The sequence below is a fragment of the Protobothrops mucrosquamatus genome, unplaced genomic scaffold, assembly GCF_001527695.2.
Source record: "Protobothrops mucrosquamatus isolate PMUCROS unplaced genomic scaffold, P.Mucros_1.0 scaffold1071, whole genome shotgun sequence".
Classification (NCBI taxonomy): Eukaryota; Metazoa; Chordata; class Lepidosauria; order Squamata; family Viperidae; genus Protobothrops; species Protobothrops mucrosquamatus.
In genome coordinates this window covers 149,492-177,392 of record NW_015387299.1, presented here as the reverse complement: position 1 = coordinate 177,392, position 27,901 = coordinate 149,492, and the positions used below count along the sequence as shown (strand labels likewise).

At 34.7% G+C, this 27,901-nt stretch overlaps 1 protein-coding gene across 1 annotated transcript in view; it reads right to left on the bottom strand.

The window, feature by feature from the left end:
* Positions 1 to 27,366, bottom strand: part of ASXL3 (ASXL transcriptional regulator 3) — a 79,787-nt gene extending 52,421 nt beyond the window's left edge. The window contains exons 1-3 of the mRNA XM_015820127.1: positions 27,290 to 27,366; positions 6,033 to 6,141; positions 4,871 to 4,982 (exon numbers count right to left, since the gene is read on the bottom strand). Coding sequence (XP_015675613.1) covers positions 4,871 to 4,982; positions 6,033 to 6,141; positions 27,290 to 27,345 — 277 coding nt within the window. The 5' untranslated portion in view covers positions 27,346 to 27,366. The remainder of the gene's footprint in view (positions 1 to 4,870; positions 4,983 to 6,032; positions 6,142 to 27,289) is intronic.
* Between the last annotated feature and the right edge of the window lie 535 nt (positions 27,367 to 27,901).

The following is a 27,901-nucleotide window of genomic DNA, read 5'->3' as shown; positions in this document are numbered from 1 at the left end:
TCAGTTAATACTTAGTTGGGTAACCTTCAGCATGAATTACGGCCTTACAACATCTTCCCATGGAGTGAACCAAGTCCTTTAGTTCTGAAGCTGTTATAATGTGAAACCAAGATTGAATGATTGCTTCTATTAACTGGGTTTTATTGCTGGGTCGCTTCTGACTAACAAGTTTCTTTAGTTGGCTCCATGGATTTTCAATTGTGTTAAGGTCTGGGCTATTCCTAGGCCATTCTAGCAGTGGAATATGATTATCTTGAAACCACTTTTTGCATACAGCAGCAACATGACATGGAGCTGAATCCTGTTGAAATATAAATGCTTCATTGTCTTGGAAAAGATCATGTGCGGAAGGCTTCAGTTTGGGCTCAAGTATTTCATTAATATATTTTTGGCCATTTATATTCCCATTAATCACACAAATTCTGTCATATAATCCCAGATCATAACACTGACTGGGTGTTTCACGGTACACGTAATGCAATCAGGATGCACATCTTCTCCGATTCTTCTCCTTACGTATTTTATGCCATCACTACCAAAAAGGGAGATCTTGGTCTCATCACTCCAAATAACACTGTCCCATTGTTCCTCTGTCCAGTTAACATGGGTTTTAGCCCAGTTTAGTCTTTTCAACCTTTGTTTAAGAGATAAAAGTGGCTTTTCTCGTGGAATTCTAGATTTTAGGCCAAATTCCTGCAGACTGCGCCAAACAGTTCTTGCACTCAACTTCACATTGCATTGCGCCATTTCATCTTGTATACATCCAGATGATTTTCTTCTGTCACGTAGGCACAGTCTCTTAATTCTTCTATCATCACTTGCTGTTGTGCACCTTTTCCTGCTTTTACCAGTGTGGTTTGGTAGTGACTGAGTCTCTTTATACCTCTTCAAAAACTTAGAAATGCCACCTTTGGTTAAGTTTCCACCAATTTTTCTTCTAATTTCTTTATAACTGTAGCCTTGTTCACTTAATAATACTATTTTACATCGCTTTCTGGATGACCAGTCAACTCTTTGTACCATTACTTTAACTTTACTACGTTTTACAAGCTTACTAAATGAAAGAACACAAAAAAACCCAACCAACTTGATAGCGATCACATAACACACTGACAAATGTCCTCTTCTCAGCTTCAATACATGACATCAACAACTGAATCCTACTGTGATCTGATTGGCTCATTGCCAAAACAAGATGATACCTGATTGGCTCTCTAAACACTCATACTCATTGGCTACAATCAGATGAAGGAAAGCTACCTGATATCAACCTAAGCAAGTTGTGCTTCCTTTTTCTGGTTATTTGGTTATAACTTTTCATAGAACACAGATAATTGAACAAACTTTGTTGCATTACATTCTTATTAAATTATCTTTCCATTGATATATAATTTTATGGTACAACTCCAAAAAAAGTGGTGTTATTAGCCATCAAACCTCAAATGTACACTTTTTCCAAAAGGTTTCCACAATTTTGGCCACTACTGTATGTATGTATGTATGTATGTATGTATGTATGTATGTATGTATGTATGTATTCTGAATTTGAATAGTTTTTAATGGAAGCAGTAGGGCACATAGGAAATAGACCTTTCCTTTCTGATAAATAATATTGGCATTTAGCAATGGTAGTTGATGATGGAATTCTGAGATATCTTCTGCAATAATCTGAATCTCTTTCAGGAATATAAAGAGTACTACAATGGCAGTTCAATATCTGGGCAAGTTTCTGATGACAAATTATTTCTTTTTTTTTAATCTTTTCTCCCACTAACACAAAAGTACAAAGTACTTTTTACAGTACTATAAGTTTTACATAGGCACACAGAACTAAACATACAATTTTGGACACTTTGACATCCATTTGCTACATTGCAGTTAAGTTTTTCTTTGTAGACATTTTCTACAAGTTAGCACAAAAGTACTGGAAAAATACTTTTAGAAGAGTTACAAGCTGATTTTAACAACTCATCATAATTATATTAGGGTTATTTCCTTTTATTTTCAAATAGGAAAGGTCAAGAGAAAATGACTAGCCAATGGGCTGGCATGGCTGAACAGATATGTAAGTCCATGTTTCTCATATCTAAAACTCAACATTCTTACTTTATTCTTATATTTTAAGAGGAAAAAAATTTAATGGCTATGTTTTGCTCCTGTAATCATAGTCCTGTTCCAATAGCAGCGGGGGGGGGGGGGGGGGGGGGAAANGGGGGGGGGGGGAGAGACAAGAGAATAATAACAGGCAACTTGAATTGGAATAAAGAGGGACACCATTTTGGGGGTGAGTTAAAACCCAGTTTCTCATGATGGATTCTTCTATTAGTCAAATTGCCTGCTGATCAAAGTTTCTTTTGGTAGAATTGTTCAAAAAGTTAATTGAGTATCAGCCTGCCCAAACTGAACCACTGAGCAACTCACACAGAAAACTACCAACTGGATCTGTCCAGGAGTACAGATTTCTCCAGAGCTGAGCACAAATGCTGAATGCTGTAAATTACTCTTTTGGGAAATGCCTCTTATAATGTGTAAGATGTCCCAAGTCCAACAATCCACAAAATGGATCTGCAGCATTATGACTAAAATGTAACTGAAGTGCCCAGAACTTCTGTTCAATATATAATTTAGGTGACTGACAAAAAAGACAAAAAACCCCACTCTCCAATTACATCCAGATAAAATTCCTTCCCAATAGCTAAATTGCCAGCAATGATAACAAAATAGAGGAGGTAACCCTAATTTTCCCTACTGAAAATCACTGACGTAAGATGTGAATCAGATAGGACAATTTTATAGAGTCAGAGTCGGAAACAGGCATCAAGCCATTGAACCCAGTCATGCCCTGTTGAAAAATCCAAATTAAACACCCCAATGGCTTTCTTCCTGAATACACACACGGAACCTGTAGATTACCCTTTTTGAACAAAAAATACCATTGGGAGAATTATCATTAGAAACAGTAAATGGACTAATTATGTGCAATAATCAAAATCAGTGAAGTGTCTTAACAGGGAAAGCAAGACTTGGGCTAAAGTTACATTTTACCAAGAACCACCTGAAGAATTACCATAATTTCACCCTGAAAAATGGACAATGAATATGGTACAACAGGACAGAAAATGTGCTTGTGAAGGACAAGGAAAAGGCCTTCTTTGTGAAAATGTGCCAGATGTGCAAAGTTTTTATTTCCATTTGAATCCAAACTGTAGCATCAGAAATTGAAGGAAGAAAGCCATGTCATTAAATTATACCAAGAGGTCAGCAATGAAGTGTCTGTAAATGACAGGCTACCCACCTCACCCCCAGAACCCAGCGAACCCACCCAATCTCTCCTAAAGAAAATAGGACATTTTCTAAAAATGACACAAAGCCTAAATAACACTCTTCCATAAACACTAGCTTAGTTTAAAAATCCAATGACGATAAAAGACACTTTAATACTAGCCATATCTCAATCCTGAATAGAAAGTACCTTGTATTTGTGCTGTCAGAATGCAGGAGAGAGGGACATAATTCTGTAGGTTCATCAATTTTTCAGCTACTACAAAAACAACTTAAGGCCCTTAGAATCCTTTACAGCGAAGAAATGAATAACTTTGACACTATTTCCTTTAAACATCTCACTATGAATCTTGTTCTACAATACTCTAGCAGCTAGTGGAATATTCACCGCCATAAGGCCCAAAAGGCCTTTAAAAAAGGCTCCATTAAAATGGAAGGGTTGCCTTCACACTTTCTAGACTTTTTTAAAAAACATGTAGGAGAATGAAAAGAATTCCCTAAAGATAGAACATTTGAAAAATCATTGCCTTATTGTATTGTTCTCAGCAGAAAAGAAAGACTTCCTAGATATTTAAGGCACAGTTAAGCACAAATATGATGTGCAGATTTATTGCAAGGAAAAAGACATTATCCTCACTTTTAACAACAGTATGGGCTACATATATAAAAAGGCCTTCAATAATTGAAAATATTTTTGTTGTAATTGGTAAGTATTTAAAATTCTTTAACTCTGTACATATAACTTGGTCTTTGAAAATAATACAGCATATTGAAAGATTAAGAAGTTAATAGCATCAAAAATCTGTTTTCACATGCAAATATACTTAGGCATCCAATTTACTAGGAATTGTTGCTCCTTTTAAAGTTCAAAGTTTCCATTTCTAGTCTGCATTATTTTGTCCCTAAAATTTCCATGTTAAATATGATAAACAGTAAATAAAGCAAGCACCATTTACCATTTTCTACTTAACAGAAAACCAACATTCTCAGAAGAAAAACAAACTGTTTAAACTATTGCTTCACTAAACTATAATAACATATTGAATATTTTACAAACATATATAGCATCAATTTCAGCTTAGGCTAATATAGATGGAAAAGCAATCTGCTAATTAACAATGTTGTAAAATATTGAAAACAATGAAAAGAAGTCTACCAAACTTCATTTTTAGAAGAATATAAATAGAATGCAATTCTGCATGCTATTTTAAAGTACCTATCTTTAATATTTAAAAAATATTTTCTGCAAATGCCCGTTCTTTTTACAACCCTAGAAACTGTAAAATCCAAAACTCTTTCCCATGAGCCATCTGATATAAAGAACACCAAACAAACAATGCATCTGGTGCATGAAACTTAACTTAACAATTCAATTTTTAGATATTAAGATTTCCAAATCTATTAATGAGATCTGGAATGAGAACTGAATCTTTTATATTTTTTAAAAATAGGCCTTATTGGTGCCAGAAAATACTTACATGTATTTGCAAAGCATGACAAATGATCTAAAATAAAAAATATGTAACTTCTTCAACACATAAACACTCCATTAAGATCAAAGGATAAAACAATAAAAATAATATTTTACCTCCATTTTCTTCCCCATTGCTATTGTTAGTCTCAGCCATTTCAGTGCTGTCCAACTCAGATTCACAACTTAAATCCAATGTTCCATCTGCTGGGCATGTAGTGTCTTCCTTCTGTGTGTAAAGACATATGTCATCATGCTGCTTGTCACATTTCAAAAAAGAATGTGCTTCTTAGGAACGTTCCATAAATAAAATGTGATTCCTGACAATTTCATGAATAAGGAAAAAGTCTCTCTCGGGACACACTACTGTAAAGCCTTCTAGAAACTTAAATAGAAAAATGCAGCTTATTTCACATCAGTATTCATAGAAACCAACTTATTCCTTAAAAAAATACAACCATTCCAAAAATGATGCAGAATAAAATGAAATACTTTTTTATGTTCTGTTTTTATTAGGTGGAACATAATTCTATAATTACATAACAAATTCCACAGTTCAAAATTTATGGAGCACCTACATTTTAAAAGTAGGCTTTGTGTGTGTGTGTGTGTGTGTGTGTGTGTGTGTGTTTCCCTGTAAAGCCTAACTATACCACACAAAAGAAAATCTAATCAAATGCAAAAGCTGCTTTTGAATTCTGGCAGTTAATAGAAAATGGCCCATGTTTCTATTTCTCAGAAAAAAGTGCTGCCTATTCTATTTGATTACTTCAAGAAAATGCCACATTCTATCAGTTTCAGAATAATGTCTCCTCCTTCATTCAGATATCACTATTAGATTAAGGATTAAATAAATAGTTCTGCTCGTTCAGATAAAATCATTACTTGTATCACAGCTTTACATTTTCAGTTCCTTGTTAACTCTAGAATTGTCATTCATGATATAAATCTTTCCAAATGTCTCTTTCTCAAATACAATGTGAATATATTTGCTTATTTCTAAATAAACAAGTAAATCTTTGCTTATTTCTAAAAGGCAACATCTAAAATCTCAGCTAGAAAAAGAAACTAAAGCCATGCCTATTCCTGAATTTTGTTTAACTTATAAAGTTTATCTCGATTGGAAATCATATTAAGTGCTATCTTAAAATGTTTCAAACACAATTTACCTCTGTTCCCAACCTAATGACTTCAATCTAATTTATTTATATGATTTGTTAATTCAATGCATAGACTTCATAGCGCTGGGTAATTTTATTTCTAAAAATATGTAACTCACCTTGAGTGCGTAGAGTCCTGCCTTGCCAGGAATTTTGAAGAATGTCCCATCACCAACACGAGTGTTGGTATGAAGCATTGCATTCAGACAAGCTAATGGAGAAGTGCCACTGAAAAACAAAAATAAAGCTGGCTAAAATGGAGTGTTTCTCAGAACCTTCTTCCCTCTTCTTAAAACTCATGTTTCACTTTAAAAAAATCCTGAAAACCTCCCAACATCTACATTACAATAACAGGCCAGTTGAAACTTAATCATATGCATCTGCCCCTTCAGCTTCAGGCAAAAAGTCTGCAAATTATAATTATGCTATTTTCACACAGTAAACAGTTCAGCATTGAAAAAGAGCTAGAGTCCAAATATTTATGTGAAATTACTTTGCAAATAACACCATAATGTCTTATTTTTAGAATGTTATAGACAATGCGGCTGTTGCACATGAATGATCAAAATGGTACAAGTTCATGGGCAGCTGCATTCCATAGGATGGAGAGGCAACAAAAGAATGCTAAAAGACTCCTGAACAGCCACATTTAAAATTGCAAGGGCTAGCTATGAACAAATATGGGCAGCATTGCTTTAACATAGCCAGTATAAACCATATATCTTGGTATAAGTAGATAACAGTACAGTAATTTGAAGCCATTCTGTGATGGGCAACTTTCTTAAATATACTGGGAGTTCCTTTGATTTCAAGGGATTCTGCTTGGAAGTGTAGGATCAATTGCAGCTTAAGAAATAATCCTAATATATAGCAGTGCTAAAAAGTTTGTGAAACCTTATGAATGTTCAATAGTTCTACATAAATATGATCTAAATCATGATCTGTTCTCCATCCAAGTCCTAAAACTAGAGGAGGTGAACCCAATTAAACAAGTCAAAAACATTCTATTGTATCTTTTGCGTGAAGAACACATGTTTTGGGAATTATTTGTTGAAGAACTTTAAGCATCATGACTATAATCATCCACAATTAATTAAATTAGTTAAAAAGAAGCACCAGATTGCAAGCTTTTCTCTTCATGCAACTTTTAATAAAACAATACTAATCTGAATGAATTTTAATCAAGATAATTTAATTAAGTAATATCAATTGTAACTGTTACTTCAAATTATGATTATGTCCTTATCAAATGTTGCATATTACAATAAAACTTTGCTTTAATGGATCATTCAGTGCGGGTGTTTGTTCATCCTGAATTTTTGTTAAATCTGAAAGTTTGTTTGCTTATTTATTTATTATATATACCACCCATCTCACTGTCAATCGACTATAAACTGCAGTGATTTGGGTAATCTGCATAATTTATCATTCATGTAAATTTATGTCACTTGCATTATCAAATTATAAATTCATGTGACAGCTTCTTTCAACATGTAAAAAACAAGAAAAAAGTGAAGGAAATGATTGGTCCATTAGTGGGTGAAAGTGGCAAGAAGGTGACAAGCAACAGGGAGAAAGCGGAACTATTTAACTCATTTTTTGCATCTGTCTTTACACAAAGGGAAAAAACAGACCAACCTATCAAAAATAGTGCCATAAAAAACAGAATAGAAACACAAGTTAAGATAGGCAAGAAAATAGTAAGTGAGCACCTGTCCAGCCTAGACGAGTTCAAATNCTGTTAGCTGTTTTTGTTTCAAATATACTGGATAGAAACATTTTAAGGAAATGCCTGAATAAAATATTGGACGTACAAATGTAGATGAATTATGTTGCTAGGACAAAAGAGCTTGTATATGCATCAGGTGATTGTGCTGACTTATAACTGCAATTATGGGAGTTCCAATTGCCATCATTAGGCGAATCCTTCTCCTGCCAGCTTCTCCATTGATTTTACCTGTTGGAAACCAGCAATGAAGGGTACTAATGACATGAAAGCAGGATATTGAGGCTGTCATAATTGCAAGTCTTTTGCCACCTGAGTCATGATTATGCGACTGTGGGGATGCTACAATGGTCACAACTATGAGAAGTCTTTTTGTTAAGTGCCATCATAACTTTGAATGGTTGCTGAATGAGTCATTGAATTAAATGTGGACTATCTATACATCTTTCATTTAGCATTAGTGACTGATTGTCAGCCTTCCAAATACACCAGACAGGGAACAGGACCAGATGAGCCAATTCTACTATATTGTAAGGCAGTGGTTCTCAACCTGTGGGTCGGGACCCCATTTGGGGTCGATCGACCATTTCATGGGGGTCGCCAAGCAAGGCTGTCTGCCATTTTTTTGTCCGCCATTTTTTTTGTCCGCCATTTTTCCCCCTTTTCCGGCGGGTGCCTTACCTCCCTTGGGCTGGGCCAGCTGGTGGTCGGCCTGCTCCGTCTCTGCCGCTTGCCAGCTACGCCTCGGCCGGCGCAGGGGGCGGAACCACGCATGTGCGGCGCTCCCGGGCAGGGAAAATCCTCGACTTACGACCGGTTGGGTAGTCCTTGACTTACGACCGGTTTAGTCCTCGACTTATGACCGGTTTAGTCCTCGACTTACGACCGGTTTAGTCCTCGACTTACGACCGGTTGGGGTCACGGCATTAAAAAGGTTGAGAACCACTGTTGTAAGGCTATATTAACAAAACTTTGTGCGCCTGTACAAATTCCCCACCATCTCTTTTATAGTCTCAGAGGTTAAGGAGCTTCCTTTATGAGTTTCTTTTTCTTCCCATTATGCAGCTATGCCTTCTCTTAACCAGGCAGCTTCTCTTCCCCCTTCTCCCAAGATCCTTCCTACATCCCATTAGTTTGACTGACCTAATGGTGGAACTCAGAAGAAATGACATTTCTTCTCCCGTACATGTGTAATCTGTACTATAGTCCACAGACCTCCTCCCAAAAATCTGAGGTAGGACATTTACAGATCAGTAAGTACAAACAAAAGAGTATTTCTAAAAGAAGCAAAATTTTCAAACACATTTCTGACTTAGCCTATCAAAACTCCCAAAGAAGTCAATATAATATTTAAAAATCAAGATACCTCAAGCATACCCTAGCAGTTTAACAAAGGAATGAATAATACACAGATTTCTCTAATAAATATCTAAATAGAATGAAAATTTGACATGTAATTCCATGTCACATTTATTAGGACAAGATGAATTAACTTTATACACGCACAGAGACACATTATTTCATATCAAGTGGAACTAGAATTAATTATGAAGTCAGATCCTTGGGAATTGAAACAAATGCTATCATGACTGAAAAGTGAATAAAATACATTGTTTTTATCTAATATTTTTTAGATAATATTTTCTTTACATACTATATACTTGGTAGTCATGCACTCATCTTCTCTCTCTATTAACTATTTGTTTAAGAGCCTTACTTCCCATCTGAATCATCAAACAGTCGTAGACTTAATTTTTAAAAATTGTTTAGATAAATAAAAATTTGCAATTAGTTGAATATAGGAGCGAAAACCCAATGATGCTGCACCAATTGATAGCTGAAATTATTTCATCAATTCAGACAAAATAATGCAACAAGAATATGTTGTATCAGATGGGAGATTCCACAGAAAGTTGCAGAGAATAACAGGGCTAAGACTTCCAGATCTAAATGGCCAAGCAGATTAAATGGCCAATCAACCAGACCTTTTAGTAGTAGTCAAGGACCAGAAGACAGCAAGTGGTGTTAGAAATAGCAGTGCCAAGTGACAGCAACATCAGGAAGAAGTATGAGAAGTTGGAGAAGTACCAGGGCCTGAAGTAGGAACAAGAGAGGATGTGGAAAGTAAAGGCCAAAGTGATTTCAGTAACTCCTAAGCTGAGAGTGTCTCCAACAGATCCCAAGAACATCAGAACTGTGTCCAGAAGAGTGCAATGCTAGGAATAGCTAAGAAACTATGGAAAACTCTCAAACACCCAGGCCTCTGGTAAAGAACCCAAGATTGAGGAAGCACATACCACTCATATAGGATGAACAGGGATTTTTTATATAATATTCTAAGCATAATAAAACCAGAAACTAAAAAATATAAAACTGCAAAGATGGATAATAATTGAATATAGGCTGTTGAGGAGGAATTTATTTAATACTCAAGAGCAGGGGTCTCCAATCCCCGGTCCGTGGACTGGCATCAGTCTGCGGCATGCCAGCAATTGGGCCGCGCAAACAAGCAAAGTCCTATCCGTGGAATGCAGGCAGCATGCAAAACCAAGCCCTCGCCGATCTGCAGAAAAACCTTTCTCCATGGAACTGGCTTTTGGTGCCTCAAAGGTTGCGGGCCACTGTTCAAAAGTTATTATATTCACTTTAGTCTTGAACTACCCCAATAATTATATAAACAAATCAAATATTAAAAAGATATTATTGAGACTAAATGTTGTATAGAAAAGCTCAAACCTTTGAATTTATGGCATGATATGGATATTCAGATTGATCTAGTTTATTTAAAAAATGGTTTCTCAAATAATGCCAAGATTCACTGTTATTCTATTCAAGGAACCAGGTATGATGAAACATACTGATGAAAAGGAGCAGTGAATGGCCTTAGGAGAATTAATTCTTCATGTTCTGTTCCTCTATACATGCCAAGCACTGACTTTTGGTTTTGAATTAAATGCTATTTTCACAAATCTTAGGACATATTTGTTTTCACAGAGGTTGATTAGCAACCAGCATTTGAAATCATATGTAATTATTTTGTTTGACCTATTCAAATTTAGCCAATGAATTTAAAATAACATTGTCAATTATTTGAAATGGAAACCTTTGAGTATGTGACAGAAAATGTTTCTTCTATTATTTTCTTTCTATTTGTCGATTTCAGCACTAAGGCTTATATTTTGTCTCTCATAATCAACTGGCACAGACAACATTTAACCTAACAGCTGTAAGACACAAGCAGCTTTATATTATACATATTTATAGTACCAGAAGAACAATATTTATCACACTTTGCCATTCTTAGCAATATCAGGATCTTTATGACATTATGATACCGGTACCTTATCTGAAATATAAAAAATCTATCTTTTAATTCTAAATGTACTATTAGATGTGAACAGACTTACATAAAAGAAATAAAATCATCCTTTAAACTCTAAAATCCATTAATCAAACTTACTTTCTATAAAAAAGAACAATAGGCACAACTCCAAAACAAATAAACCAAAGAAGAAAACCCAACTAGAACAAAGCAAATACTGGTGGAACTGTATTTGAGAATTTTCTAATCTTAAATATGTCATCATCTAATTTATTACCATTAAGTATTTTTCAAAACCCTTCTAATACCAAGTTCATTTCTTTTTAAATGGTAATGATGCCATATTGCAGCAAATGTACTATTAAATCTAAGGAGTTAATTCACACTTCCCTTTAGTAACAGAAGTTTATACTATTTTGTGCCATTGAGCACCCTCTGCTGGACTCTGCAGTCAAAATCAATCAAGAGATTCAATAGATACAGGCTGCATAAAAGAATGTAAATTTATTTAAAAGCATCATACAGAGGAATCTTCAATGCAGTACAATTTGTTTCTATGAGTTATGTAATAAAATATTGTAATGAAATCTAAGTTCAAAGAGATTTATTTTTAGTATTTTTCTTTAACTAAGCAACTATCTCAATACCGTATCCAACATCTTGTTTTAAAACACAGTTTCTATGCATAGGAAATGCATAGGAAACCCTGGTTGAAGAAATCTGCTATCCTACCCAGTTCCAAGGCTTAAAGTGGCATTGCTCAATTTACTTGAAAATAGCCCCACTTGTTTTCAGTGGGATTTACACCCAGACAAAAATATATTGGATTGCAAAATTGAAAGCAGAGTTCTAAACTAACTTACCAGAAACTTCCATGAACACAATAAGATTTTTTTTATTCTCCCCAAGGCTTAAGATTATACAATAAAAATGATTTGCAATTCCTTGTAGTCTTGAAATTTTATAATTCTGTTAGTGATCACAACAAAGGCATCATTCTTGTTTATTAATTTTGAAAGCCCTATTTTGATTAAACATGTTTGCATAATCCTACAATTTTCAGATAGAATGACTGGATGGATTCTATTATAGCAGCAATAGTCGTATTACTGGAAGATCAGGTTGAGAATAGGCTATCCTGAAGAAAATCTATTTATGTGGTTGCTAAGAGCTGACACTAATTCGACCACATATAATCAATCAATCAATCAATCATCAATCAATCCAATCACAATTTTCAGAAAACAATAGGAACCGTTGATGCTAGGACTGAATGGAAGTCTAAGTTATAGTAGTGAACTATTTGTGCATATCCACAAAAATAATGTATGCTAACAGTTAGATCCCTAAATAATTAACCCCTAAATAGATTCCCTAAACAGTTAAATTCTCTAAATAGGTGCATAACTCTCATTCTCAGTTTTTAAAATTAGTCATTAAACTATAGTCAAATAAGAATTTTGTAGGCTTCTCTTCTTTAATGAAAATTCACATGCTGAAATAACTGCAACTTGGTCTTCTGTATAATGTCCTTTTATTATTTCAATATCAATTTCATTTTTATTTTATAGATTGTCATAAAAACATCAATAGTAAACAATGGAAAGCATAAAAGATGGAGACTATGTAAGAATATACAGTAGAAGCTGCTTTGAGAATTTTTCAGGATTAGGAAAATCATTGATTTTTAAAACACATGTATTAATATTTAAAGTATGAATTCTATTCATTTCTCTCATACTTAGCTCTAGAGGTGACATGTTTTTTTAATAATATGCTACTTTTTAGTGTATTTTTTTAAAAACAGCCATATAAAAAAAATCTGCTGTTGCCTTTACCAGAAAGCAAAAGCATAATAAGTGAAAACAAGTATTGCCAATTTGAACTTAAGAGAACCCTTAAACAAAAGAAATATGTTAAAATTTCCAATCACATATAGCAGTTTTTCAAACTATTTTTCCCTTTTATTGCTTAGAAAATCCTCAAAGAACATGAAATCAATATCTTCTGAATAACATCAATATATAGCATTTTACTTCTCCACCTGAAATAACAACTATTAACTATCTTCTAAACACCAACTAGAAATATATACAAAAACTTTTTGTATCGTAGGGCACATCTGATGTTTTATAAGAACAATTTGCCAACTCAAAAAAATTTCTAGCAATGATGGGTGTGGCAAATTACACAAAGTCAATATATTCAAAGGCCAACTGATAAAATTGTCCCCTGCCACTAATTTAAGCTCTAGGATATTTTCAACTCTAAGTGATCTTTATTTTTTCCTAGGTAGGCAACCATATTTTCAAACAAAGCACCTTTCATCATTTTCCTTTTTTAAGGTAATTTATGCATTTGAATAAAATTCTCAGAAATAAAGTTACATTTTGTGCAGTTTTTGGTATTCTCTGAGCTTGGTTGTTTGCTTGTAGATGTTTCATAACCTGAACAGGTGACATCATCTGTGCTAGTGGGTAAGTGGGTTTGCTCCCTGTTTATATACTGTAACTTGTGTTGTCAGTTGTAGGAGAAGAGCTGGCAGAGCTGGGGGGGGGGGTTGAAGTAAGCACATCATTAGCTTAGAGTTGTTGCATTCCCATAAGCACTCCAAGTCCAACCCCTCCTGAATTCTGTTGACTCATATCTGGCACTAATTTAGTGTTCAATTTTAGTTGACCAGATTCTTGGTTATAGGCTTGAATAAATCTTCTAAGCTGCAACCTTATAAATCAGGGGTGTCAAACTCAATTTCATTGAGGGCCGCATCAGCATTGCGGTTGCCCTTGGGGGGCCAGGTGGGTGTGGCCAGGGTAGATGCGGCCTACTGGGTGGGCGTGGATGGAGTGGGTGTGGCCTATTGGGTGGGCATGGCCAGCTCTACATCGTTCGCGTCAAGGGTGCCTGTGGAGGCCTGGGCAGGAGTGGGACAGATCTGGCAGAAGGAGGTGGAACCGGGGCAAGCGCCAAGGCATGGTCCATTTCTTCATTCCTTACAAAGGGTGACACCTCCCCAGCATGCACCCAGAGGGCGGGGCCAACAAGGCAGGGGCTGGTTCCTCACTGTTTCTAGACGGCCTTGTGGAGCTAAGACTGAATGTGTTTCAGCATAGATGGCCACCACAAAATTGTACATTGGCTCCCGGCCGGCCTGGGCCAGGGCTAAGGCAGCGGGGGCCATTCCCTCACTGTTTCCAGGATGGCTTCGCGGGCCACATGAAACCACTTCACAGGCCGTAACCAGCCCCCGGGTCTTGTGTTTGACATGTCTGTTATAAATGGTCCTGATTCTTTGTGTCTGATACCAATATTGGTGGGGGTGTGCTTTTCTTTGGGTGGTTCCTTGATTAGGGTATTGTTTTCAGTTTGTTTGCTTGTTTAATCCCTGCTTATCTGGTGTAGATTGCTAGGAAGGATATGATCTGGTCTTTTTATTTTCTTTTTAGCTTTTTTATTGTCTCTTTTTAATAGTGTGTAAATGTGGTATATTTCTATATGTCTATTGATGGCTGATTTGCATGAATGCCATATCAAACAAATGCCAAAGATATATCTTAGAAATAAAAATGAATATCAATCTCAAGAATGATACTTTGCTTTGCAAGAAGCTACTTCCTTTTAAATTTTGTTTAAAATGGAAATAATACAGTCAAATATATAAAGAATGGGCAGAGGGCTTGCTGAGCAACAAGGGACTATCCAGTTATACAGTGATGCCTAAGATACCATGTTGGAGTCCCAGATTTAAACAATGTTTTTACATGATTCCATTTAATTTCATTTCAGGCATTCAAGTCAGAATTGAACAACTGCTGAAATAATACTGAATAATACTGTGGCACAACAGTATCATTTTCTTTTTTGTTTTCACAGACAAAAAAAAAATCTTAGCTAATAAATATGACAACCTTTCACAGTTTCACAGAAATACAGCAACTCCCAGACTTCTTAGCTAGTGGACATGTTGAATAGGAATTCAGGGAGTTGTCATCACAACGCATTTAAGATTGCCAGGTGAGGAAAAGCTAATCTATGAAAAACAAGCGCCAGCTTCTGTATGCATCAGTAACTTTCCATAATAAGCCCCAACAAATTGCTCTGTAGTTACAACTGTTTAATCTTCAATATAAAACCATGAAGCACATTGCTTCAATTACCAGTGTACCTACATTTTATCATGTCTTCTTTTTATCTCAGAAATCATTAGGTTGAGTCAGGGACAATTTTGCAGACCGGCTGGGTCAAGATATTCTGTTGCCTAGAACAATCCTAATACTTCTTGATTATAGTCAGCACTTCAGTGCAACTGCCTCCTGGAGTCAATTGTTTTACTTTCTTGCATAGCTGCCATTTGAGTTTTACCAAACTCATCACTGAAGAAAACAACCCATATTTCATATTTGTGAATGTTTGAAAGCATTTTGTGATTACAGCAATGCTTTAGATCAGGACTCTCAAATGTGCTTTGTGGACTGCACAAATGACCTGCCGCCAAATGACCAGCCCACAACAATGCTGGGCAGTAGGCCACAGGACATTTTGCTCAGTTATACAGTGGAAGGTCAGCTGTTGGGGGTGGAGTGACAGCTTGCCAATCATAGCCAGGTCCTGGGAGGAAGGTGTGGCTCTGAGTCATGGAGCTACAATGCTCCTGGCTTGCACTCTATCATGGCTGAGACTGGGATGGGTCTTCCTTACTGCAACCTTGAATGAGCAGGTAGTTCCATTAATGGGCCAGAGGTATCTGGTATGTGGGGGACCACTGAAGGCAGAACAACGGTTTAAATTTATGACACTGGAGACTTTTGTGACAGTTTATGTGTGTACGTATGCGTGGGGGTATTGCAGTCTTGCATCTCTCCATCTAGTAAGCTAATTCTCATGCAAGATTTATTTTGATGTGAGTTTGAGACCACTGATGGATATAAACTTGAATAAAGCTGAAAAAGCATGGTCTTACTGTTCCTTTTCTTAAAGTAAGTCATATGATCCTCCTAGGAATCTTAAAAGCCTGGACTTATTTCATAGGAATATTTATTCAAACATTGAGCCATAATTTGTTTATATGGGCATACTATTTAGTGTTTCATTATTTTACCTACATTTGATATAGAGCAGTACTTGTAGCACTGAATGTTTAGTGTCTGCATTATCTCATCTTTAAAACAAATAATAATACAGCCACTTTCATTAAACAGAATGAAAAATATTTAACAAGCACAAATAGCTTCCTGGACTTATCCCCAAAATATCTCCTCTTCAAGCTAGTTTTTGATACAGAGATTCATACAGACAAAGCACTTTGAAGTAGAGTTTGGGAAACATACTTCTGATCCACATTTTTATGCAAATTTACTAAATACAGGAAGGGAAATTCAGTTGTACTCTAAATATTTATGTTTCTGAAATGTGAAATGCTATTCTCCAATAAAGACATGTACAAAAATGTATACATTTGGAAAAAGTATATAGAACAATGCATATTTTAGTAAAAGAAATGCTTTCCTGTGTAAGAAAATATATATATTAAGAAAAGCGCATTATAAAATGTATATGAATATTTGTACTGATTTTTTTTAAAAAGGCACTTATATGTAGTTATTATATATTTACTGTATGGCCACCCATCTCACAGAGCATGACTCTGAGTGGCATACAAACAACCATAAAACAATTTTTAAGAAATTCAAAATGCACAAAAAATTAATCTTATTGTAAAAAGCTAAGAGACAGCATCAGATTAACAATGGAGCCACCTAATCAAATTACCATTCGCTTGTGATCCCCAGGCCTGTTGACACAACCAAGTTTTAGGGAACTGGAGAGATGGATCCAATGTCATCTCAGGGGAATGATGTTCCAAGGGGAAGCGGGTGGGGGGGGTGCCATAGCAGAAAAGGCTCGTCTTCTAAATCCCATCAGATGTAACTCCTTAACAGATGGACCTGCAGCATATCTCTACTGCCAGACCTGATAGCAGATGTAATTGAAGCTGGTCCTTCAAATAATGCAGCCCCGTGCCATGAAGAGCTTTAAAAGTCACCTTCAGCATCTTGAATTGGATCCAGAAGCAAACTGGCAACCAATGCAGGTCATGGAGCAAAGGTGTAATGGGCTCTAGGGGCACACAAAACTGCCCAAGCTGCTGCATTCTGTACTAGCTGAAGCTTCCAGATACTCTTCAAGGGCAGGCCCAAGTAGCGTGCATTACAGAAGTCCACCCAGGAGATGAGCAGGTATTTATGATGACCATGAGCAGGGCTCCCCCATTCAGGAACAGGTTCAACTGGCACAAAATATGAAGCTGTGCAAAGGCCCTCCTAGCCACACCTACCATTTGCTCTTTGAGCAGGCGTCCAGGAAGGCCTCCAAGTTGCCTGCATTTGGTATCAAAGTGCAACCCCATCTAGGACCAAAGATGGCATAGTCCCAGAATCAGCAGACCTCAAAGCCCAGAACCACTGAGTCTTGCCAGAATTCAATTGAAGCTTGTTATTTCCCATTCAGACCCACACCAACTGCAGGCACAGGGATAAGACAGCATTGCTTAATTTGCCAGGGACAGAGATGTATAATTGAGTATCATCAGCATACTTTTTTAATTTCAAACATTTATATAGCCACCCATCTTACACCAAACTCTGGGTGTTAAACTATGACAGTTTTAAATCACCAGAATGAGTTCCAAACAGAAATTTGAACCTAAAATCAAGTGCTAGTTCAATACTTTTTCAGTCAACCTATATGGTGGAGATGGAGAACAAGTTGCTCTCCAGATACAAGTAGCTTGTGTTAAACAATGGTAATTGGGATTTGAGTTTCTGTCGCTAAGTAATGGAGTCATAAATCACAAGGTGACCTGACTGTGCTACTTACTGATACCAGTTCCAACAGTCTCCGGTTTACAGTTGTTAAGCAAATTACCACACATCGTTTAATGAGGATCTCATGTAACTGTGACTTCTGACTTCTTGCTGGCTTCTTCATTGACTTTGCTTGTGGGAAGCCAGCAGGGAAGCTTGCAAATTGTGATCACATGACACTAGGATGCTGCAATGATTGGAAATTTAGGCTGGCTATTGAGTGCCCAACTTGAGATCATGTGATTATGGGGGCACTGTGACTCCTAGAACTTCTAGGACCGGTCATAAGTACTGCTTATTAATTTGTCATAGGTTTGAATGGTCACTGAATTAGTGGTTATTAATCGTGGACTGCTGGTATTATTAAGTGACCATTTCTAACATTCCAGAAATAACAAACACAATTTAGGCCATTTTCAGTTTCTAGAGCAAAATGGAATATTACTTAACAAATATATAAATAATACAATTTAGTTGTACTATTGCAATACAATTAAAATACAATATATTATATAAAACATACAATAAATTTCAAGTCTTGGCTATATGTCCTAGTTTACTTCTAAAACAATTATGGTCTTCTGCTTGATATACAGCCGTTCTTTCTACTTGGCTTGGACAGGACTTTTTCTTGGATCAGTGACCCAAGCTTCATTTTCTCTTCCATTTCTTTTGAGGAATCATTCAAAGCAATTGCTGTTATGTGTTGGAACACTCATACAATAACCTTGAAAATGCACCATCAGTTTTCAGGTCAGCTTGATTTGAGCCCTGCTGGGCTTGTCATGCCACAAGCCATATGAACAGACTCTGCAATTTTTTTTGTTCCACAAATATATTAGCTTAGTCTGAAAATTAAATAAAATGTTAATTGGTGGGCTGAATTGAATAAAGTTGATTTTATATGCAAGAATGAGATTTCTACACAATTCATTTAAAAATTACAGTAAGGATGGATAGTCATGGGCCCTCTTTGCTCCCAATAATATCCTGTGTAGAATTAAGAAAAAAATATTCTCAGCAAGTTTCTGCAATGCTTTCGCATTCCAAAACAAGCAAAGAGAGACTAAAGCAATTTAATCTCACAGCAAGAAAGGAAACCAGCTGTAAAAATCCAGAGCGTAATATGAATATCCCTACTGGCAAGCTTTAAATATAACAAAAAAGTTGCATTTAAAGTGTCTCATTTTCACTGAATATTGCAAATGCATATAATCCATGTAGACAGTATTTTGCTAAGAAGATATGCATCCATTTAAAAAAATTATAATTCTACAAAAAATAGTTTGAAGACTGTCAAAACGTAAAACAGTGAGTTAATTTTTTTCTTTATAATATTACAGGGTCGTAAAAAGAAAAAAATATCCTTTTTCTTTTTAAATCAGGTTTATAAAAATGCTGTAGCATACATATTCATGTACTCTAATATTTTTACAATTGGCCATCAAATGGGTCAAATACAAACTATACTAGGACATTAGTTTAACTCAGTGTTTCTCAACCTTGACAATTTTAAGGCATGCGGACTTCAATTCCCAGAATTCCACAGCCAGCAATGCTGGCTGTGGAATTCTGGGAGTTGAAGTCCGCATGCCTTAAAATTGTCAAGGTTGAGAAACACTGTATACTAATCAAGAGACTGAATAAACTATGAAGCATTCTCATATTGAGGAACAGATGCAGGTTACCTGAATCTCATAAATCAAAGTTAAGCAATCCATTATCAGAGCTAATAACTTCAAAGATGATGGTAGACTGACTGGAACCTATTTTTGATGAGGATTTTTTAATGGCAACATACATTTTGGATATGCTAATGAGAGATGAAGTGCAAGTCCTGTGAAACTGCTTAAATCTGACATCAAATCTCACTGTCCAAGAAGATAGTCTCCGCTTTTCCATGAAGTGCAGCAGGAGGGGACTCAGAAGTGATCATTTTCTTCACTCCTGAGTTTTAGAAAGCTTTTTTAAAAATTGGCTATTTAAAGCAGGGGTGTCAAACTGCCAGCCCATGGGCTGGTTTCATCATACCAGAGCCACGCCCATCCCATTGCCGGCAATGGCAAAATAGTCCCAATACGTCTTGCGACGTCACGTGATGTTGCGAGTTTGACATGTCTGATTTAAAGGAAAGCTCAGGAACGGAGAAGCTGGTTGGTTGGTTAGGATGACTGAGGTGGCTAGTATTGCACTGCTTTACTGTGCTATTAGTTTAGAGACAAAAGGTTGATGCTATATAAATAAATAATAAATAAAACTGATCTTTAGAGCTGGACTCTGCAGAATTCTTTCATTCTTGTGGCTTGCTACTTTGGTATTTTTTCATACAAGGACTCAGAGAATTACCAGATTCTGTGCCATTTGCAACTTCCAAAGGCCCATATTCATTAAGAGTATATTATAATCACCTAAATGGGAAGTGACTAAGATGTGAGTGACCAGGGTCTCCCAATCCAGAAATGGATGCAATTGGTGTACAAAATGAACCCATGCAAAAATCCATTTTCTTTAATAAATTATATTAATTATAGTTGTACTTTTTTGACTTCCTGAATGCCTGAATTTAATAACCAACAAGGTTTGTCTCCTAAAGTACTCACTGGGAAGGCGTTGGCATTACAATTTTTACAGGTGCAGATGAAATCCATTTCTAGCTCTAGCATCTACTATTATGTCTCGGATTCTTCCCTATTTCATTTTGTGGCATGCAAATTGGAAAGAAAAAGACACACGAGTTACTTAATTGGAGGAAGGGAGGGGGACAGAGAGAGAAAGGGAGAGATGAAAGTTCACCTGCTGTTATGCTTCTCAATGATCATGGTCATTGGATTGGTGTCTGATGCAGAAGATAATAGCACAAGCAATTAAATATACATTTTTTTCCTCAACAAATTTGGAATGACTGAGCAGCATATGGAAATTATACCTAACCATAATAGAGATATAAATATGGCATTGTGTATTCAATGACAATTGCAAAGATTATGCTTCCCTTCAAAATAGGCAAAATAACACTGGTAGATTTTTCGTTATCAGTTCCCTCATGATATATTTTTATTTAAAATTTGTTAAAGAAAATTCTTGCCATTTAGTGCATCAAATTAAAACTCATAAGATTCATTGTGCCACTTCCAAAAGAAAGGATCAGATTTTAACTAATAATATACTTAATGCCCAAAAACAGATGTAGAGAATAATACATGGTTAACTATATAGTTTATCACTAGGGTTTGTCAATTACATTGTATCATATACTGATACTGTTCAAAGAAGTAACAAATCTTTATTTTACTTAAGCCTATGAATACTTTTCAAAATAAAAAAATAATTCCTCAGTCTTAATTGATTTCTTATGCCTATTTAAAATATTCCCACATTTTTTTAATATTAGAATATATTTACTAATATTAAGAGGAATTAAAAGTATCCAGAAAATGAAGGGCTTTCTTTCACTGCAAGTGTTCAAGAAAATACTTCAGAGCTATTTGTTTTGGATGTTTTAATTTGGATTCTCGTTCTGATCAGGGGTTGAACTTTAAAATCTCAGTAATGATCTCTTCCAGATACATGGTTTTTCTATTTGTACTCTACTGAGAACTGATCTAAAATATCAGCGGTAATCCTTCCACAACCTTTAAGTGGGATTTTTTTTCTTTTAATTTATATTGTATTCTTGAAGTGTAGTAGTGAATCTTGTGAATTATCATAATTATTTCTTCAATTGAAGGAATCATTTTTCTTGTATGAATGCAAGGGAGGTCATAATTACTGTAAATCTCTCAAAGGCTAGGTCTGGATAATATCCTTAATGGGAGAACTGTCTGGAAGCTACTTATCTTATTCTAAATTCCTTGGAAGGAAAGTCAAGGAGATAGGGTAATGAATAAATAAATGCTTTTTTTCTTTGCATTCAGAATCCAAGAAAAAAGTAAATCAACAGAGATTTTATCTGCAGAAAATATTCCCTAATATTACATCTACTTTAGCTACATCAAAGTCACAAGGATACCAGGTTTATTTTCTTCTTTTCAAAGTATATTTTTTAAAATTCTACAGTCACTTCAAAGGAAATCACAAAGCAGCCCATTTTTAAAAGAACACCTATAACAGCATTGTGGGCTACTGGGAATTACAGGATATGTGAAATACAATATGGCTCTTTCAGTATATCATAGCTCTAGTGCTGCTGTAAATATTCTCAACCAAATTGTAACTTCATAAAGCAGCAATTTGAGGAACAGACATTTAAAGTAACATACTAAAGCTACCCAAGTGAAAAAGATTCTTCCAATTATTTTTCAAATATGCATTCATGTATAAGAAATGTAATAATACAGATCCAGGTGTATAAAATATAATCCCTACTTTTAATTCTAGCTGGAGTAGCAGATTTTCTGTTGTATGGAAATCACAGAATCAGGCATCTTTCCCAGTGGTTCAGTTGAAGCCCCATTACGTGATACATAGTGAAGGATTGATAGAGTTCTGTCTATGATATTGAAATGGTATCTTAATCTGGCAGGCATAAACTAAAGGTTGGTCATGATTGCCCACTCAGGAAAAGGGAGTAAAATGGAAAAAGGCAGCCTTAAGGTCTTGTTGACCAGATTAAATTAATTTACTTAGGCATCACAATATAATCCTTTCTTAAAAATAGTGTTTTGAAATACAATCACAAATACTGTACAAACAGTATGGAAATACTTTATTTTATCTCTGATTTTGCAATATACAGGCTCTGAGAAGACAGGATTTTTCTATCTTTACTTGCCTTGTACTTTGGAAAGACTGAAGAATAAAGCATATATGGCTGCTAATAGTATATGGTAGTTACAATTTTAGTTAACAATAACTTTAATCAGAAGCATTACAGTGCAGTGGAGGTAGAGAAATAGGTAATGATCACGTTACACAAGGAGAGAATTTTCTTTGTCTAGCCATCATCCCATAAAACATACCTATTTTGTAAACAAGAATGTTACAAAAAATGTCTTCAACCAATGCCAGTAGAAGATGTTTTCCTAACTATGAAGAAAAAAGTAGTGATGGGAGAGTTTTAGAAAGCACAACTGCCTGTTCTACCATTTATTAATTTATAGTAAATGAAGATATGAACCACGTGAAATTTTTGGACTAAAAATGGCAATCAGTGAGTCACTTTAATTAAAGTTAGAATCCAGATTAGCATTCAGATAAACAGATGAGTATTTATTTACAAATAAATCCTAATGAATTCAAAAGAGTATATATTTTATAATTTCAGATAAGCATGTCTCAGAGCTCCATTTATGGCAAGAGAACTTCAGATATTTTTGTTTTTTTGTAGCCAAACTGCAGCTGACTCTCTTTTTATAAATCTATATAAATAAAAATTTAAATGTTCGTTTGTTCAAAATCTTAAATCTCCGAAAGTTCTTCACCGATTGCTTTGAAATTTTGACACAACGTTGCATTCGAATATGCGCGTGTTTTTATATACCCATATTATATAGATGTCACATCTGTGACAGGTAAAACATGCTTTTTTGAAAAACAGCGCCATCTGTTGGACGTAAAAGCAATACACACTTTTACCAGACTAAGCCACAGCAACGCGTGGCCGGGTACAGCTATGTGTTATAAAAATAAAGATTTGAATTTGTACTCTTTCCATATCCCAAACACATTCTTGAAAGATTTAACAGAACACCCATCTTTCAGGATTCCAAAATTGTTACCTTTGTAGTTGTTTTCTTTTCAGATACAGGGAAAAGGACTGCCCAGATGAAGATATTTTTACAAGTTATTGTCATATCAGAAAATACATTTAAAAACAAAGTAAAACAATATATGAAATGTGTGTATTACACCAATACAGAACTCTTATTTCTGTGTATTTTCCCATTCAGGTTGACATGTAGATTTTATTTCTATGATTAGCTTTGATTTATAATCACGGTTTGTGTGGAGAGGAGGTTCCTACAACACTTATATTTGCGACTTGGGGAAAAAAATCGGGCAATTAGGGGAAAGAATATTTCAATTTTAATATCTGATAGAATTTTAGTTTAATTGGCTTCTGAACACAATAATGTAGGATTGAATTGAAAGGATTGAAATGTTTATCTGTGATGACTTTTTCACTGATATGGTAATACTAATTGAGTATTTTAAGCCTTTTCCAGGCAGATCCAAATCTTCCTAAAACCCTTCTTTAAGATTCCCAGTGAGCTTTTTAAACAAGTGAGACATCTTGTTCCTGGAGTAGTTTTGATTTCAGAGTCTTGGGCTTTGTAATCCAATCCAATCTGCCTAGAAAAAATGCCCACTCGTATAAAGGAAAGCACTGCTCTTATGTGTGGAGTAGAAGAATATTTAGAGGGCATTTGCAAGAGGGCTGTAATTTTAATGGGTCCACCTAATTTTTAGACATATCTCTCCAGTAGAGCATCAATGACTTATTATCGACTTCTCTTTCCAGGGCAGGCAAATAGCCCTTGCTGGCAATGCTTCTCTGTTCTGTATTTGGTGCACCATATACTTGCTTTCCATCTCTGTAGACTCTTGCATTTGCTTCAGTCTCTTATTTCTACTCTTTGTGATTCTACTTCCTCTTTACACTTTTCTTTTAATGTATTTATTCCTGAAGTAATGACCCAACTCACCCTTAACATTTCATATGAATTGCTTACAAATAGACTCCAGTAACTGAAACTAGCTCTAGCCAATGCTTGCTTGTCTATTGCATTGTGTCACAAATAGGTCTTTTTACTGTTTCTCCAAGCCAAGCCAATTTTCTGCCTCTGACATGGGCTTTGATACTTCTAACTGAAAACTACAATCTGGAGTTACCTATAACCCCATGAATGACAATGAAGAAATCCTCATTCAAAGTATCATGTATATGTCTTATTCAGGGCCTTTTGGCAATAGATTGTGATTAAGAAACACAGATTTGAGAAATATAGTTTTAGGTTCTTACAGTATTTGACAGTACTGGTTCTGCCATTAGACATAATTACAGTTGTTGAATTTAAATGATTTCATATCTGTTTTTTCTCTGCCACTGTCTTGCCATTTACACCCAAGCTTGTGCTTTTAAAAAATGAATAAATAGCAGCACTAGTTTATCCAGAGTGGACAGGCAAAAGTGCAAATGAATCTTTTCAGATCTTCTGTATCTTTAATTAAATGTTTACTGATTGCAGAATCTGCTTATTTTATTGTCTTGTTGAGAGCTAAGGTGGACCTAAATAACTAGCATTTAGGAACTATCTGGTGATCACCCCGTAAAATAATTTGCCTGATTACATCTTATCAACTATTTGTTATTCATGATATACAAATTTATATATGCCTTTTCACTTTTATTTTTCAATTTAAATAATAAATAAAACTACTTTGACAGATAAAAATGAAATGCAAAATCTAGTAAAACTGTCTATTTTCAGCATCTGTTATAACAGGTGACAACCTTTACAGATATAAGACACTACGTGTGGCATCTTAATATTCTTTGTCGAGGAAAAAACAGGTGTTCCATTTCTAACACGATTGGCAGTTTATACATTTCTACCTTACTGGTCTTATCTTCCATTTTTTACAGTGCTGAATTGATCAATTATGTTTGAAATGATATTATTCCTAGAAGTTTTGTTTTTAAAATCCAGTTAAAGATAAATTGTCTACTAAAGACACTTTACATTTTTATTCTGTTCCTATTACTTTGGTTTTGGTCATTTTCCCCCAATTTAATTTTTCCATAATCTAATCATCACCATTATCATCTGCATAGATAAATATGATAAGAAATAATATCATGAGTACAAAATACTAATTTTTATAATATGACTAATAATAGAAGTCAACATTCAATGAATTTACTTTTCAAAACAAGAATAAAATAGAAGCATGTAGAAGAGTGAATATAATTAAAATTATTGTTGTACATCACTTTATTTTCAAGTCAATCATATTTATATAATGCAGAACCCAATATATTTTTGTATTCAGTTCTTGAATCTTTCTTATTCTTAATTCTCTGGCAATTGTACCTAATAGTGAGCGAGGTTGTAAAATTTCATATATTTATTAGTATATAAATGCAATTGCTTCCCATATTTAGTTACATACTCATTACATTCATCTACATTATATAAAGCAAATTGCATAATTATATATAATCAATAGCTCTGTACTCTATTCTTTGACTTTTAGAGATGCTACAAAAAGATAAGAACACAAACATAATAATCTTAAAGATATTTACACAGCCTGCTTCTTAGAGTTCTCTTATCTGTAGAGGATACTTTTATTTACATCTTTGCTAGTTAATTAATATGTAATGGTACTAAACACCAACATATGAAGATTAATAACAAGATACAGTTTTGTCAGGTTTTTTTTTTTATGACCATTATCTGACTTTTATTTTGACTTTCAGATTTTACTCCCTTGGATTCTCCTTAGATGTAGGAGTCTTAATTCTACCAGAAGAAAGTTCCCAGGTAAGGCTGTAGGCAGATAAGCCATATCTTTTGGTAAAATACTGTAGTTGATTGATAGAGTATGCAGAACCTAGATTCAACAAATTGCTTTTCCAGAGAGAGCTGAGAAAAAATATCTGCGAAAATGACAAATTGTTCCTAGGCACAATAAACAATACTAAATTGTATACTTTATAACTTCTCAATATATGCTTTAGCTTCCCTTGAATTATTTCTGGACAATGAATTGGTCAATTGAAAGCACAGCCTCAAATAATTATTATCACCAGATATTGATCTTTACCCTGTGCAGTAGCCATTCATTAAGGGTAGATTTCCGATTCCCTTGTGCTTCCAGATTTACTTGAAAAACAAATATCTTTGGATAACTAGGTTACATCAGATAAATAAGACAGCTTCCTGCCAATTTCATTTAATGAGATAAATAATTTTATTTATTTATTTGTGTCCTGCATTTATTATATTTACAAATAACTCAAGGCAATGAATATATCCAACGTACCTTCCTCCTCCTATTTTCCCCACAACAACCCTGTGAGTTGAGTTGGACTGAGAGAGGTCACCCAGCCGGTTTTTCATGGCTAAGTTGGGACTTGAACTCACAGTCTTTTGCTTTCTAGCCTGGTGCCTTAGCCACTAGATTAAATTGGCTCTCAATAATCTATTCCTTTTAGTTTGAATTTGGCAACACTTATGTATCATATTGATGAATACAGTGGCTCTGAAATATATTGTCACATTTCATTTTTTAAAAGGCTTATTTTTACAAATTGTCTCAGAAATGGTATATATTCTTTGAAGGCAGAAATATGCCATCTATTGCCTAATATATAAAATATTTATCCATACAGCATTTGCATTTCACTCATTAGAATTCCTTTCTAATCAATGATTCATAAACAATATGGTACTTATTGAACTAGAAATAAAATCATATCCATAAATGCAATAATAGAGATTAAACTCTATAAATACTGACCTTGTTTCTTTCAACCCTTCTTTCTGAATTACTTCCAATATTTGCTTTGCAGTCATTGGTGAATTGGGATGCTTTTCCAGTGCCTAAAAAGAAAATTTGCAAAAGAAGGTATAGTTATCTATTTACAGTTTAATTATTGTGGTATTATGTATTTAATAGGTTTTTTTTAAAAAAATGAAAAACTCTACATTTTTTGTTAATCACTATAAAAGTAGCCGCAGCTTACAGCAGAGTTAGATTGTTAAATCTATTTGTATCTTTTATTATTTAATATTATTTAATTAAATTTAAATAATTAAATTTATTAATTAAATGTTAAATATTACTTAACAATTTATTTTCATATCACTGTATCATTTTTTTTCGGTGTTTATTCTACTGTTCCTTTATAATTGTTATATTTGCACTTCTTTTCATTTCTCGATTTTTATTGTTGTAAGCCACCTAGAGTAGCCCCACAGTGAGATAGGTGCCAAATAAATTTAAATAATAAATAAATAATCAGGGGAAGCATCTTAATGGATTGCACAGAAAGATTCTTCACACAGCAGATAATAAAATATGAAATTTATTTATCATTACAAGACACAATTTATATTATTTATATTTATA